The sequence below is a fragment of the Phascolarctos cinereus genome, unplaced genomic scaffold, assembly GCF_003287225.1.
Source record: "Phascolarctos cinereus isolate Bilbo 61053 unplaced genomic scaffold, phaCin_HiC Scaffold_726;HRSCAF=1367, whole genome shotgun sequence".
NCBI classification, from domain to species: Eukaryota; Metazoa; Chordata; class Mammalia; order Diprotodontia; family Phascolarctidae; genus Phascolarctos; species Phascolarctos cinereus.
The window spans coordinates 348,217,418-348,231,308 of NW_027556098.1; the positions used below are offsets into that span (position 1 = coordinate 348,217,418).

At 37.0% G+C, this 13,891-nt stretch overlaps 1 protein-coding gene and 1 pseudogene across 1 annotated transcript in view; both read right to left on the reverse strand.

The window, feature by feature from the left end:
• Window positions 1–13,891, reverse strand: part of NUP98 (nucleoporin 98 and 96 precursor) — a 104,072-nt gene that overhangs the window by 44,602 nt on the left and 45,579 nt on the right. Inside the window, 7 exon segments of the mRNA XM_020967666.2 lie at window positions 674–851; window positions 2,495–2,633; window positions 5,497–5,610; window positions 8,509–8,801; window positions 10,867–10,897; window positions 10,900–10,982; window positions 13,685–13,872. Of these exon segments, the coding sequence (XP_020823325.1) occupies window positions 674–851; window positions 2,495–2,633; window positions 5,497–5,610; window positions 8,509–8,801; window positions 10,867–10,897; window positions 10,900–10,982; window positions 13,685–13,872 (1,026 nt within the window).
• LOC110195042 (26S proteasome non-ATPase regulatory subunit 12 pseudogene) lies at window positions 3,196–4,834 on the reverse strand (annotated as a pseudogene).

The window sequence follows — 13,891 nt, forward strand, 5'->3', positions numbered from 1 at the left end:
TCCTTTTAGGTTCTGCCTTTGAGCAAGTCTACTCCTCCTATACAATAATCCTTTAAGGAGCTGAAGGCATCAATTATTTTTCCCCCTAAAGACTTGTCTCAAGCCTTCTCTTAACTAAACATCTCCAGCTTCTTCAACTGATCCTTTTCTGACAGTTTTCAGTCTCCTTTGAATCCTTCAATGTGGTCAAATCTCTCTCAGATCTTAAGTTATAGAGCTGTGGTTTAAATGTACTACTCATAAAACAACTTTTGATGAAACCATCATCATTTTTTACAAATCCTCTTGCTCAGATGAGCCAAGACAACATGTCTTCACATTCAATGGAACTCCTATAGTTTTGTAAAACACAGGTGGGAGGAAACAAAAAGATCCTCAAGTTGACATGGTAGTCTTTTACACTACCCAACTGTTCCCCACATCTGCAAAGAATTGTGGAGGGGAAAGAGGCTTAAATTTCAATGCAGTTTTTAGTTAGCCCCTAAGAACACTAAAATGAAACAAAAGAACAAGCTTCCAAAAAAAAAAAAGGTCTCCTTCCTTAGAGACTTTTTTTGAAATATGAAGTGACAACTGAGAACTGAATCAGATGCTTCTAAAGCCCCTTCAAGCTCTGAAAATCTATGATCATGATCCAGTTAATTAAAAGCCAGAAATAACTAAATAGCAGTACCTTAAATACCCAAGAACCAGTCTCTGGCCGGTACTCCTTGAACTGGGCACCTTGTTTTCGTGAAACAGCTTCTAACCGGCCCTCATAATTGATATCAGCTAGTCGTTCAGGACTCTTTATTAAGCAACGAGAGGTTTTGTCAGTTGGCCAAACTCCATCCAAGGTAACTTCAGCCCGCCTGTAAAACATAAAGTCAAGTTTAAGTGCTTCACATTTTGGCTCTTGAAGCTAAACAATACCTACACACAAACCAAAAATAAGTTAGTCACACACTGCTTTTAAAATTTCCTCCTGCCCAGATGTGTTTCCTGATTACCCCAAAAGCTCCTTAAGGCAGGTGCCATATACTCTGCCCACCTACATAGCATCCAATACAATGTTGTGTTTGTGGTGCTAATTTTAATAAATACTTTGTAAGAAATGAGTGAATGGGGGCAGCTAGGTGGCTCAATGGATAGAGCACCAGCCCTGGAGTCAGGAGGACCTGAGTTCAAATGTGACCTCAGACACTTGACACTTACTAGCTGTGTGACCTTAGGCAAGTCACTTAACCCCACTGCCTACAAAAAAGAAATAAAAAAAGAAATGAGTGAATGCTTAAACTATGAGTTCCGGGACTAGATGGGAAGTTATTAAAAAGTCAAGTAGAATCCAGTATTGTTAGCAGCATTATTAATCTGAAAAAGACCTAGAGAACATTTCCGTTAAGATATGTAGATAATGACAAGTATAAAGATGGACTATCTTAAAATCAGGGTGAAGGGAACGACTTCTTACAAAGAAGTAGGAAAATCAGTAGGGAGCTATTTTATAAGATTTAATCATAGACATTAAATGATCAAAGATATTAAAAGGATTAGTTTCACATGATTTTTCCACCTGACTAAAGGCCAACAGTGTTCATAAGTTAGAAAAATGTGACCACAGGATTAGGGTGTAATTAAAAATTAAAGGGATGTTTCCAGTACAGAATTAGGAAGAAATATATTTTTGCCAAGTGTTTTAGAGAAATTGAAGTATGATCTAGCAACATTTTGTTGATGAAATCAAAACAGCAAAGAGGTGTCAAAGAATCACAGGATTTTAGGGGCAGCTAGGTAGCGCACTGGAAACAGCACCGGCCCTGGATTCAGGAAGAACTGAGTTCAAATCTGGCCTCAGACACATAACACTTAATAGCTGTGTAACCTTGGGCAAGTCACTTAACCCCACTGCCTAGCCAAAAAAGAAAAGAAAAAGGATCATAGGATTTCACATTATATCAGTAAAAATAAATGTTACGAGGTGGGGAAGAGAAGAAATTGCTCAGAAACACTAACTACACAGAATACTTGTTCAAGCACGCATTCTACTGGTGACACATTTTCAGATGTGGGTAATGTGTGGACTGCTTTCTTCATTCCATTCTCAATTCTGCCCATGTCATGTAATGCCTTGAATAAGCCACCCCCTGCTCGCCACTTCCATCCTGTTTCCCAAGGCTTAATTCAGATGCCACCTCTCCCATGAAGACTTTTCTAACCTTTATTCCTCACCCTATATGAAGAAATTGACCTCTCTAAGCAAGCACTTGTCCTCAAACTTTTTGTTTCACTTTTCATTCTCCCTAGTTCTTTGCATAGATGGCTTTCCCCTTCACCAGAATACAAATTCCTGGAGAAGTCTATATTGTATGTATCTTTACCTCTAACATTGGGCACAGGAAATACCAAAAGCAATCAGCGGATGATTCATAAATATTTGCCAAATTGAAATACAACATCAAATAAAGAAAATCCTCCTAGCACCTACTTGTAAAGCTGAAAAGAATTCTTTCATTACCTATTTAGCCCTTCTCCCACAGGAGGCTTCAGCTCATCATCCAGGTAGACAATGACTTCTTTTCTACGAATATGTACAATTTCATCCAAGTTGAGGTTAGTTAAATTCACCACTCCTTCAAAATAGATTGAGCCATAACCTAGAAGTCAAAGCCAACCGTTAAAACCATCCTCTGCACTACAACCACAGAAGTTTCACTCACATAACCAACTATTAGTTTTGATGGTTCACCAAGGATTTACATTTTCAACAATACTAAGTGGGTGCTCTCATTTATTTTTTGTACATAGTATTTTTAAAATTATGACTGTTAGCCAGATGAAAACAAATGCTAATTGCTAAAAGGATTTTCAACAAACAAAAAAAGATATTTCAGTAAGTTACAACACAATTTTTGATTAGCTAATACAGCTGTATTATATTCTTGCACCAAATGCAAAAATAAAATTAAACAATTAACATGAGGGTCAGCTAGGTGCCTCACTGGATGGAGCACCAGCTCTGGAGTCAGGAGGACCTGAGTTCAAATGCGACATCAGACACATAACATTCACTAGCTGTGTGATTCTGGACAAGTCACTTGACCCCAATTGTCTCAAAAAAAAAAAAGCAGAAGAAGATGATGAAACCAAAGAAATAATGTTCAAATAATATCACACATTTTTGTTTATGTTTTAAATTTTAGACAAGGGAATAGGAAATAATAGGGAAAAAATTCAACAGGTACAATGAAATTAGTCTTTTATGACCTCCAACTGCGATGCTTTTTAAAACATCATTAGGGTATTAGGTCCTTCACTGTAGATTATACACCATCTCCTCTTTTGCCATGATGTGTTAATTACAGACATCAATGAGTTCAGTTTCTGAGATCAGTCATTAAGTAAGTTATTTGGGTCCTTCGGTCTCTGAAAATTGGTAATTCCTTTTAACCTACTTTAGCAAAAATGGTTTTACTGACTCCGAAGTTTGAAAGAATCATTTCCAATTCATCAATAGAAAGATCTAGAAGTTGAGCCATCCCGTTCGTTATTATAGTGCTATAAAACATGGCTATTTTAAAAAATATTATGTTCTACAACCTTGTTTTTCAGGTGTTTCCATCATTTTTTTTAACCTTTCTTTGTATAACCAAAAATATTTGTTGCGGTACTGCTGAGAGAACCTCCTCTTACTTCTTTTTTATAATTCTCAACTAGCGTGGTTCAAAACATCAATTCCATGGCAGTAAAAAGTTTTAAAAGATTCTTACGTTTGGGAAAGTCGTCTAAATTTTTTGTTACTGCTTGTTTGCTGATGAAAATCTAACTTACTCAAAGTGGGACAAAAGAATGTAACGAACCTCACTCTTCAGCACTTGCCACTTTTCACTTTCAGCCTGGATAAAAGAAGTATCATATAGAGCTCTGCTGTGCTTGCAGATGGACAAATAAAAACTCTCATGATGAGCCAATTAGGTCACTGACATAATATTTAATCTTCAAGTTTTCTGCACTTTTTTTTTATTAAAAGAACATGGTGCTAACTTTTGTGTGTGGATGATTTGGGTACAAATGTTTATTTAAAGTTAGGCAAAGTCTCGTTTGCTCCAAGATAAATTCCACCCATAGGTTTCTACCTGCAGCTCTTGCAAAACTGATGCTGTCCCTTTAGACTTCACCACTTTGTTCTTTGATTGTTGCTAAATGTTTTAGTTAATTGAGCAAGTTCTATTTCCATATAAATCTTTCCTTTTGTAACCATTTAAAGAGTATCAATTAATCTGTGTTTGACTGGAAAGTCTGTGATTTCCTCAACACAAATGGGACACCTGAACCATTTTCTGAAGTGCTTGTTTTAACTGATCTCTTTTTTGACAAAAGGATATTTTCATCAAGAAAATCCCTTTTTAGCTTTATAGCACATCTTCACTACTGCAACCAAAATCTGGGATGTAAGATACCATGTTAGAAGCAATACAGGTCTATTTTCGCAAAGATAGAAATATTTTAATTACTTAAGTCTTCCTTCCTTGGCTAGATTCTTGCACTCAGGAAGGCAATGGTCCATCGTGATGCTACAATCCGCTTTCATCTTCACAATGCACCCATCTTCCCACTCTGCTTCACTGTCCAAGGTTGGCGTCTGAGAGCCTCCCCTTATGCCAAAGATGCTGCCACTACCATTCACCCTAAATAGTTTCAGCTGCCTCTTCTTAGCCAGTCACAATACAGTATTTGGGTATTCTAATTCTTCACAGACTAGAGGACCCTAGAAATAACCCAGTCAAATCATCAAATGATAAGTCAGGCCTAGAAAGGTTAAGTGATTTACCCAAATTCTTACAGATTGCCAAACCATACTCAAAGCCAGGCTGCCTAACTCTAAATCCAGTGTTTTTTTCACTATTCTACAATCCTGTTTTAAAAATATTAATTTTAAAAAAGCCAAAACCATAACAGTTTTGGGAGCTTTGGTGGTGATATCTAACATATTCATTTCTCAGCAGCTGTTTTTCAAATTTCCTTTTTCAAACCTCTAAATATAAAGTTTTTAACAGGATCTTCCCTACTGCGGCCAATTTTTAGATTTCCTCCCTCATTTCATGTTTCCTGATCTTCCCACTTTTTTCATACATGTGGGGAAGAGAAATAAACCTCACACACAGAATTATTACTGTTTCACACTAGTCCCAAGAAAATACACAGACCCACAAAATGTCCCCACAGGCAAGGATAACTTTGCCTTTCCCATTCACAATCAGAAAGCTCCAGCTATATCCAGAGTTCTACAGTAACATCACAAAAGTTCCTTTCAGTGATCCGAGGACCTCAGTATACCTTCTGGCAGCGCAGAGTCACTCCATGCACTCTAGTGATAAACCAATTTATAAGAATGATCTGGCTCATTAAAAAGCAAAAATTACAATGAAAAAACAAGGTCTTCCAAACAGTTCATTAATGTCAGAGAAAGACCCTATATCTCATCTCTAGAAGTCATACATTAACACTAAATAAACTCACCTTTACGACCTATGGTGAAATCTGTTACAATACACTCTCCCTTTTCATTGGTAATTTTGGCTAAATCATCCATAGAAGGTATCGTATAGTAGCCAACTCTGGTGAGAATAATGCCTATGACAGAAACAGGAAACAAGATTAAAAATCTATCTAGGATTAAGCAGTAGATACTGTCTCATTAATTTAATTCAGGGGTCAGAAAACTGGGTTTGTATCCACCAAGCAAAGAATGGTTTTTATATTTTTAAATAAAATTTTTATTGTATTTAAGGATATAAACACAATTTTTAACTCCAGGTCTGCTCTCTAGGGAAGTTTGACTACCCGATTTAATAGAACAACAGACCGTTAGGGCCTGAAAACAAAAATGTTTCTTATCCCTCACTAGAAAGAAAAAGACAATGAGGAACAGACAGATGGGAAAATAATTTGCCCAAAATTACACAACTAGTTTGTAACAGTATCTGGAAAGGAACTGTAAGCCCAGCTAACACTCCTACTGTAACACAATGCTTCCCAACCCTCTTGTATTTTTAAAGACACATTTTTCTATGACAAGTTTCTAGATACTACTCTGTGACTGCTAAATTAAATTGTCTCTTAAATCTGCACTAAGACTTCTGGGAAGTTTTATCCCCAAACAAGTTCAATTTTATCATGTTCTGAGGGCCTTTGGTCATATCTATGATGATCTGAGGATAATGCAACAGATGTGCTTAAGAGAATAAAGTAGAAGTATAGGAAGAAAGCAAAACCTGGAGGGTTTTATGATAAAGACTACTCCCAGCTCCACTCACAACTAAGAGCCAGGCTAACCAGTAGCTGTACTTAAAGAAATAAAAGAACACCACTCCTATCATACCACCAATGCCTACCTGCAGATCTCTCCACAAAACAGAAGCACTAGGATTAGAGATTTAGAGCTAAAAAACCTTAAAGGACATCTAGTACAACCCCCACATTTTACAAATGAGGAAACTGAGGCCCAGAGAGATGAAGTGACTTCTCCAAAGTCAAAGAGATAATAAGTGGTAGAGCCAATGTATGAATTCAGATCCTCTGACTCAATGTATTCCTCTTTCCACTGCACCACAATGGCTAGACTTATATGGGTTAAGAAATTTGCTTTGCTCTGAAGTCAGGAGGACTTGAGTTCAAATATGGCCTCAGACCAAACACCTGACACTAGCTGTGTGACACAGGGCAAGTCTCTTAACCCCAACTGCCTTAAAAAAAAAAAAGAGAGGCAGCTAGGTGGCGCAGGGGATAGAGCACTGGCCTTGGAGTCAGGAAGACCTGAGTCCAAATCCAGCCTTAGACACATAATACTTCCTAGCTGTGTGACTCTGGGCAAGTCACTTAGCCCCCACTGCCTCACTAAAAAGAAAGAAAGAAATCTGCTCTGCAGCTCTTTTTGTAGTGGCAAAGAATGGAAATTGAGAGGATGCCCATCAATTGTGAAATGGATGAACAAGGTGTGATATATGAATGTAATGGAATACTACTGTGCTATAAGAAATGATGAATAGGCTGACTTCAGAAAAACCCGGAAAGACTTGTATGGTCTGATGCTGAGTGAAGTGAGCAGAACCAGGAGAACGTTGTACACAGTAACAGCCAAGCTGTGTGATGACCAACACTGATAGACTTAACCGTTCTCAGCAATACAAGGATCTAAGACATCTCCAAAAGCCTCATGATGGAAAATGGTATCCACATCCAAAGAAAGAACTATGGAGTTTGAATGCGGATTGAAGCATACTATTTGCTATTTTTTTTCTTCTGTTGTGTTTTGTTTCCTCTTTCTGGTGGTTCCTCTTATTAGTTGTAATTCTTTCTTACAACATGACAAATGGGAAAATATGTTTAATAGGAATATATATGTATAGCCTATATCAGATTGTGCACCATCTTGGGAAGGGAGGTGGGGACAGAGGGGGAGAAAAATTTAAAACTCAAAAGTTTATGGAAGCGATTGTTGATAATTCAAAATAAATTAATTTAAAAAAAAGAAAAAAGAAATTTGCTCTGCTCCACTAAAGCCCTTGGTCAAACATCACTGTATAAAGTGACCTCAGGTTCCATTATTAGAATGAAAACTTAGTCCTACCAAACTGAAAAGGCTGTTTTCTGAAGATTAGCCTAACTATACCTAAAAAGAATCTTCGCCAGGAGAATGGCTTCTGGGTGAAGAGGGATTAAAATTTACACTAACAGAAGGACTACTCAAACTAAAAGACTCACAAATCCTTGAGGTTCTGAAATGAAAAGAAATTCGAAAGATTACATATAATAATTTTATCATAGTAAAAGGAAAGTTGGAAAGTGAAGGTACTAAAAGACAAAAAGGGTATGCCAGGCTATAATAATAGGCAGATGTTGCACATTATGTTGTTGCTATCCTTAATTTACATTACATAAAGAAAGTAGTGATCAGGGTATCACAAGAAGATGGAGGGCACACCTCATGGCAATAAGACAACTTGATATTCAATTAGAGCCACTATAGCTTGACTTCAGAATTTACTGACATTAGCCAGGCATGCATCGTCCAGGTATTATCCACAACAGGAGGCACCTGTTGCTCCATGATGCAAAAGGCCTTCTGGTCAAGATATCTAGATCTTTAAGATATTTCAGTTTGGCCCACTGATCTAATGTACAAGGGCTGAAAGTTCTGAACCACTACCAAGGCAATGATTTTTCAAAGGAGTAGGATCACAATGGGACCCTTAATAATGAGAGTATATTCCTTGTTCTTGCTCCCTAAATAGGAAGGAAGGCAGCAAGTTTACCAGGATTCATCTTACCAAAATAAATGGACATGCAGCTTAGCATGAGCAATATTAGTGTGGGTAGAATTCTGTAGAGTAAATCAAATGGAAGCAGTAATACAGAAAGTTCAGGTTCTACCAATACATTATCACACAGACTGTGATGAAAGTCTATGATGGCCAAATGGGTTTCTACTGACTATGACAAAACAGCATACTGTTTTAATTTGACTCTGACCTGCCGGATGGATATGGTAAGCACTTTCCTCTTCTTCTTCCCGATCATCCTGCAGAGACTCATCATGGAAAGAGGCCTCTTCACTGCTTCCTTCCAGGCCATTTCGTAAGGCACCACGCATGTTCAGCACAACAATGGAATCATCCACACTGCTGTGATGTTTATTTACTGCATTCTCAGGAGTTTGCGGGATGGGTTTCGCAATGGGGTTAGTGTAGAATCGTGACACAAGAGAGTCATCATCCCCATCCTGCTGATGGTTCTCATCAACAGCTTTGCTGAGAAAACTAAATCTATAGAAAAGAATAAAATCAAGTGATATGCTTGGTTTAAAATGAATCTTTGCTGTGACCTACTCTTACAAAAGAATATATTTGAGCAATCTACTTGGAGCAAGACAGTTCTTGGCCACCTATATGCCAATTAACTTTCAAGATAAATGGCAAGTCATTAGATTTTAATGGTTATATGTCCCTTCTAGTCAATAGTGTCAGGATACACATTAAAGGTAAAATGAGTCCAAGTAATATTCAAAATTACATGAGGATATGACTCATTTTAAAATAAAAATATTACATGTTCAAAACTCACAAACAAGAAAATTACATCTTTTGTTGGATTTTTATACCCGTGGTCAGGAATATTCAGAGCATTTCCCTTCTGAAGATTTTAAATCAAGAGGGAATAAATCTGAGCTTAAAGTACTTAGGGAAGAAAATCGATTAAAAACAATAGGAGGGGAATAATAGAATTATAGAACTTAGAGAACATTTATGTCAACTCTCACATTTTATAAAAGAAGCAATTTATGTTATCCAGTCCAATCCTAGAAAAGCATGAACTGTCCTCTAGAATATCCCTGATGCATGGCCAGCCGCCTTTACTTAGTAATTAGGACTGGATCTGTGACTTCATCGAGTAGGGAACTCCTGTGTAAAGAAACTCCATCTACCAATTCAGGTCAGCACCTCACTGAGATGTTAAGCAGCTTACAAGTAATGGTCACACTGCTACTATTTTTCAGATAGAGGACTTCCTCTATCTTGAAACCAGGTCTTCCTGGTTTCAAGGCCTAATCTAAATCCATTCGGCCATGCTCCCCCTCAGCCTCTACCTTAAAGACAATAGGAAGCTTCCCAATCATCCCATTCATTATTAGGATGGCTTTGATTGTCTTTTCTTAAAACTACCTTCTTGTAACTTCTACCCTTTAATCTTAGCTTTTCACCTGGGACCAAAGACTAGGCCTAAGTGTCATTCTATATTACATTTCATACCTCTTCAACAAGAGGTCTGACCATGTCACCTCCTTGATAATCCCTAGAGGGGACTAGAGGATCCTGGAGGATCAATGTAAAGTCCTCCATTTCTTGTTTAAAGTCCTTCATAGACTTGCCCATTCCTACCTTTCCAGTTTTCTTAGAATTTACTTTCTCTGTGTGCTCTGATCCTGTGAAACTGGCCTTCCTGCTGTTCCTCAGACACAATATTCTGACACCATGCCTTTTCAATGGCTATCCCCAATGTCTAAAAAGCTCTCCATTCTCATTTCCACATCCTCACTTGAAACAAAGCTCAAACCCCACTTCTGCAGGAGGCCTCTGGACTGCCCTGATCCTTACTGCTAGTGCCTTCCCTCTGAGATTAACAATAAAAATGATAAGAATAAGAGTTGGCATTTATATAGCGCTTTAAGGTTTACAAAGAACTTTACAAATATCTCTTTTGATCTTTACAACCCTGTGAGGCAGGCACTTCATTTTACAGATGAGGAAACTGAGGTAGAGGTTAAGTGATTGCCTAAGGTCATACAGTTGGTAATTGTCCAAGGTTAGATTTGAACTCAGGTCTTCCTGACTCTGGGTCCAGTACTCTATCCACTGCACCATCTAACACTCCCCTTCTTGTTTTTTTTGAAGGAATTTTTTTAAAAAAATATTTATTTACCATCTAGCACCTTTTAAGATTAACTTCCATCTGCACCGTATATAGGTATAGCTGTTTTCCTCTCAATTAGAAAGAATGCAAGCTCCTTGAGGGCAAGGACTATGTTTTTCTTTTTTTTATATCTCTGGCACTTAGCACAATGTGTGACACAGCAAATAACATGAAGGCAGGAGACTTACTATACTAAAATGTAAGGTATTTTCCTTAAGAATTCATAGGATGTCACAACTGAAAGAGACCTTAAAGTTCATCTAATTCAACTCTCTCATTTTATAAATAAGGAAATGATGTATAACTTGCTTAAGGCTACAGAGCTACCAACTTGTAATGCTTTGACTCAACCCAGGTTTTAAAGAACTCATGATACAGTCTTCTTTTCACTGCGTAACAATTCAACACAACTCTGCATACCTCTCCCCATTCTCTGGATAATCTGATGGTAGGCCAGATCTTCAGCATCCCGACTAACAGGAGAAAAGAGGTTGCTATTGTTGAGATTCTTTAAAACTAACTTCTTGATACTCTTCCTATAAAAGAGATGAAGATAACAATTCTGAGAAAAAAAGACTAAAACTTGAGAACTTGACCACACTCCACCTACTTCAAATGCTAAAACAACATGGAATAGCAGGGTGCTGTGTAAAAATGTTTCTTTGACTAAATATTGCAACTGTTTCAATTTGCTAGAAAACTCTCAAGTATCTGTTCCTCTGTCTCACACAGACAAAGGTGTAAACCTGAGGGATATGTTCACAAGTAAACAAGTGTCAACCAGATGACCACAGATCAAGAGCTGGAAGAGGCTGAAAGGGCCAATCTAGTGTAACCCCTTTATTTTACATGTAAAAAAACTGGTACAGAGAGGTGAATGATATAGCTGAGAGGAAGGAAAGCAGGCAATACACAAATATATGCTGAAAAGAGAGAGACACAAATTGGGGGCCAAAAGGGATCAAAAAGAGATTGCGCCTGAAAACTTGTATCTATCCATCCATTTATCCACCTTCTATCAATAAGTGTGTATTTTTATTAGACAAATATATACTTCATAAAGTAGGATACACACATACACAAACATATCCTACTATATGCACACATACATACATACTTTTAATATCAGATTATAGATATACATATTTATAGCTATCATCCTTCTATGTCTTCATACATAGCAGGACACATGTATATACAAACATATATCCTAATTCATGCAATCAAAGTTTACTTAATAAAATTAACTCGCTTTAAGTTTTACACATTAATGAACAATGCATGTTAAAGTTTACAAAGTATTTTCACTGCAAATATACTGAGATAGGTGTGTATTATCCCCTTTTCACAGAAGAGGAAGGTTAGGGTTTAAAAGGATAAAATGTCTTACTTAACATCTCATGGCTATTAAGTATCAGAATTTGTATTTGAACCCTTTCCTGATTCCAATCCCAGTGCTTGTAGCACTACATCTAGTGTTTCTCCACTCAAAAAGTAAGTCAGTTTTTGTGAAATGTATTTTAAATGTATCAGGTAAGTTTTTTAATTGTATAAACCACCTGTATTGCTTAAAATTCCAAAGACAAAGCTATAGGTGTAAATAACAAAGGGATGACAATATACTTTTAAAAAACTGGCATGGGATGAGAATGAGAAAAAATTAGGCTCCATTTGATAACTTCATTTTCTGGAAGGAAAAAGTTGGCCTTGGGGGAAATGTAAGAATATAATCCTGTTTTGGTCTTGGCAGTCTTTAGCCACAACCTAATAAAGCTATATTCCTACTAGATTTGACCTGATCCAATTTCACAGATTTTCAAGAACTATGTAATACTTTCCCAGAATGGTCATACTCACCCATCCCCTCAAGTGGAGGGAAAGTTTATTCTAAGTGACCCTGGAGGGCTGCCCAACATCAGTTGGGAAAATGGCTCAACAATTTTTGTTATATAATCTAATAGAACACGATTGTGCCAGAAGAAATGATAAAAGGGATGTTTTCAGTGAAACTGGGAAGATTTGTATAAACCAATGAAGAGTGAAGGGAGCAGAACCAGGAGAACAATTTATACAAAAACAACTGTAAAAACAACTAATTTTTAAAGACTTAGTAACTCTTACCAATACAATAACTAACCACAATTCCAGAGGATCAAATAATGAAGCAAGTTACCTACCTTCTGACAGAGAGGTGACAGACTCAGGGCACAAAGAATGAAACATATTATTTTGGACATGACCAATGCAGTACTTAGTTTTGCAAGACTATGCATATTTGTTATATGAATTTTATCCTTTTTGTCATTGAGGGTTAGCATAGGAGAGAAAACTGATTTTTTAAATTGGGGGGAAAAAAAGTAATTTGATCAAATACTAAGGAACTCTCTGGAATTACTTGTTTTGTAAGGGCCAGGATCTTTTCATTATATAGTCAGCCCATAATTTATCTGTGTTCTCCATATTGGATAATGGGTTGGATTAAACCAGGATATTCCTATATCATGAAGTTCCTAAAAATCTGGGACTATGTCTAAGAGATATTTACCATAGCATCACTTGTTTTATGGGTATCCACTGATTGAATTATTGATCCCTGAGAAACTAAAATCTCCTTTAACTTGCAGGATCCACTACTACTTCACTTTATTTTTAGTACAAATGTTTTCTAAAACTCAGTGTTGTTAAAATCCAAAACAAAGGGTCAGCATGTAAATATCAAGAGAATTAACAAATCTTAGATTCTCTGCAACTTTCTCCTACCAAAACATAAGCTAGCTGAAGGGTTTTTTAAAATTACACAACTTTTAAAGCAAAAGTTTTTAAACAACTACCTTGGTAAAAATTTAGACAAAAAAAAAAGAAAAATTTAAACGTCAAAATGAAAATCCGCTTAAAGGGCAAGGTGTTGGATATCTATATAATCATTTATAAAAAGGACACAAAAATTCACATGATTACAAACAACCAATTATTCAAAATGCCAAAAGTAGTTTTGACTTTTGAGGAATAAGGGGAGAACTACTGATCTTTTTAGATTTCTATGACACAAAATCATTCATATTATTAACAGACACATGGAAACACATTAAGGGAGCACACACATAGAATTCAGCACACAAAGAACACCTGAACAAAAAGTGAACTACAGGAACAGAAAGGCTTACAAAGGAATAAGGATTATAATAGTTACAACTTTGCTCCTTCTAAACGTATAGTATGTTAATGTGTCCAAACTAACTTGGGCATGAAGGCTCCATTGGCTAGAGATGGCTCATCATCATCTAGCCCATCGAAGAGGTGGGATTTGGCTGTCCCTGCTGTCTGCAGAGCCTTAGGTCGGACTCTAGTGGCAGGGCGAGGTGTCAGTTTATAGTGAGTAGGGGTGGTCAAAGCCTTCTGTGCAGCTGGGTTTGTGGGCTTCAACCTCTGCAAAAACAAAACAAAA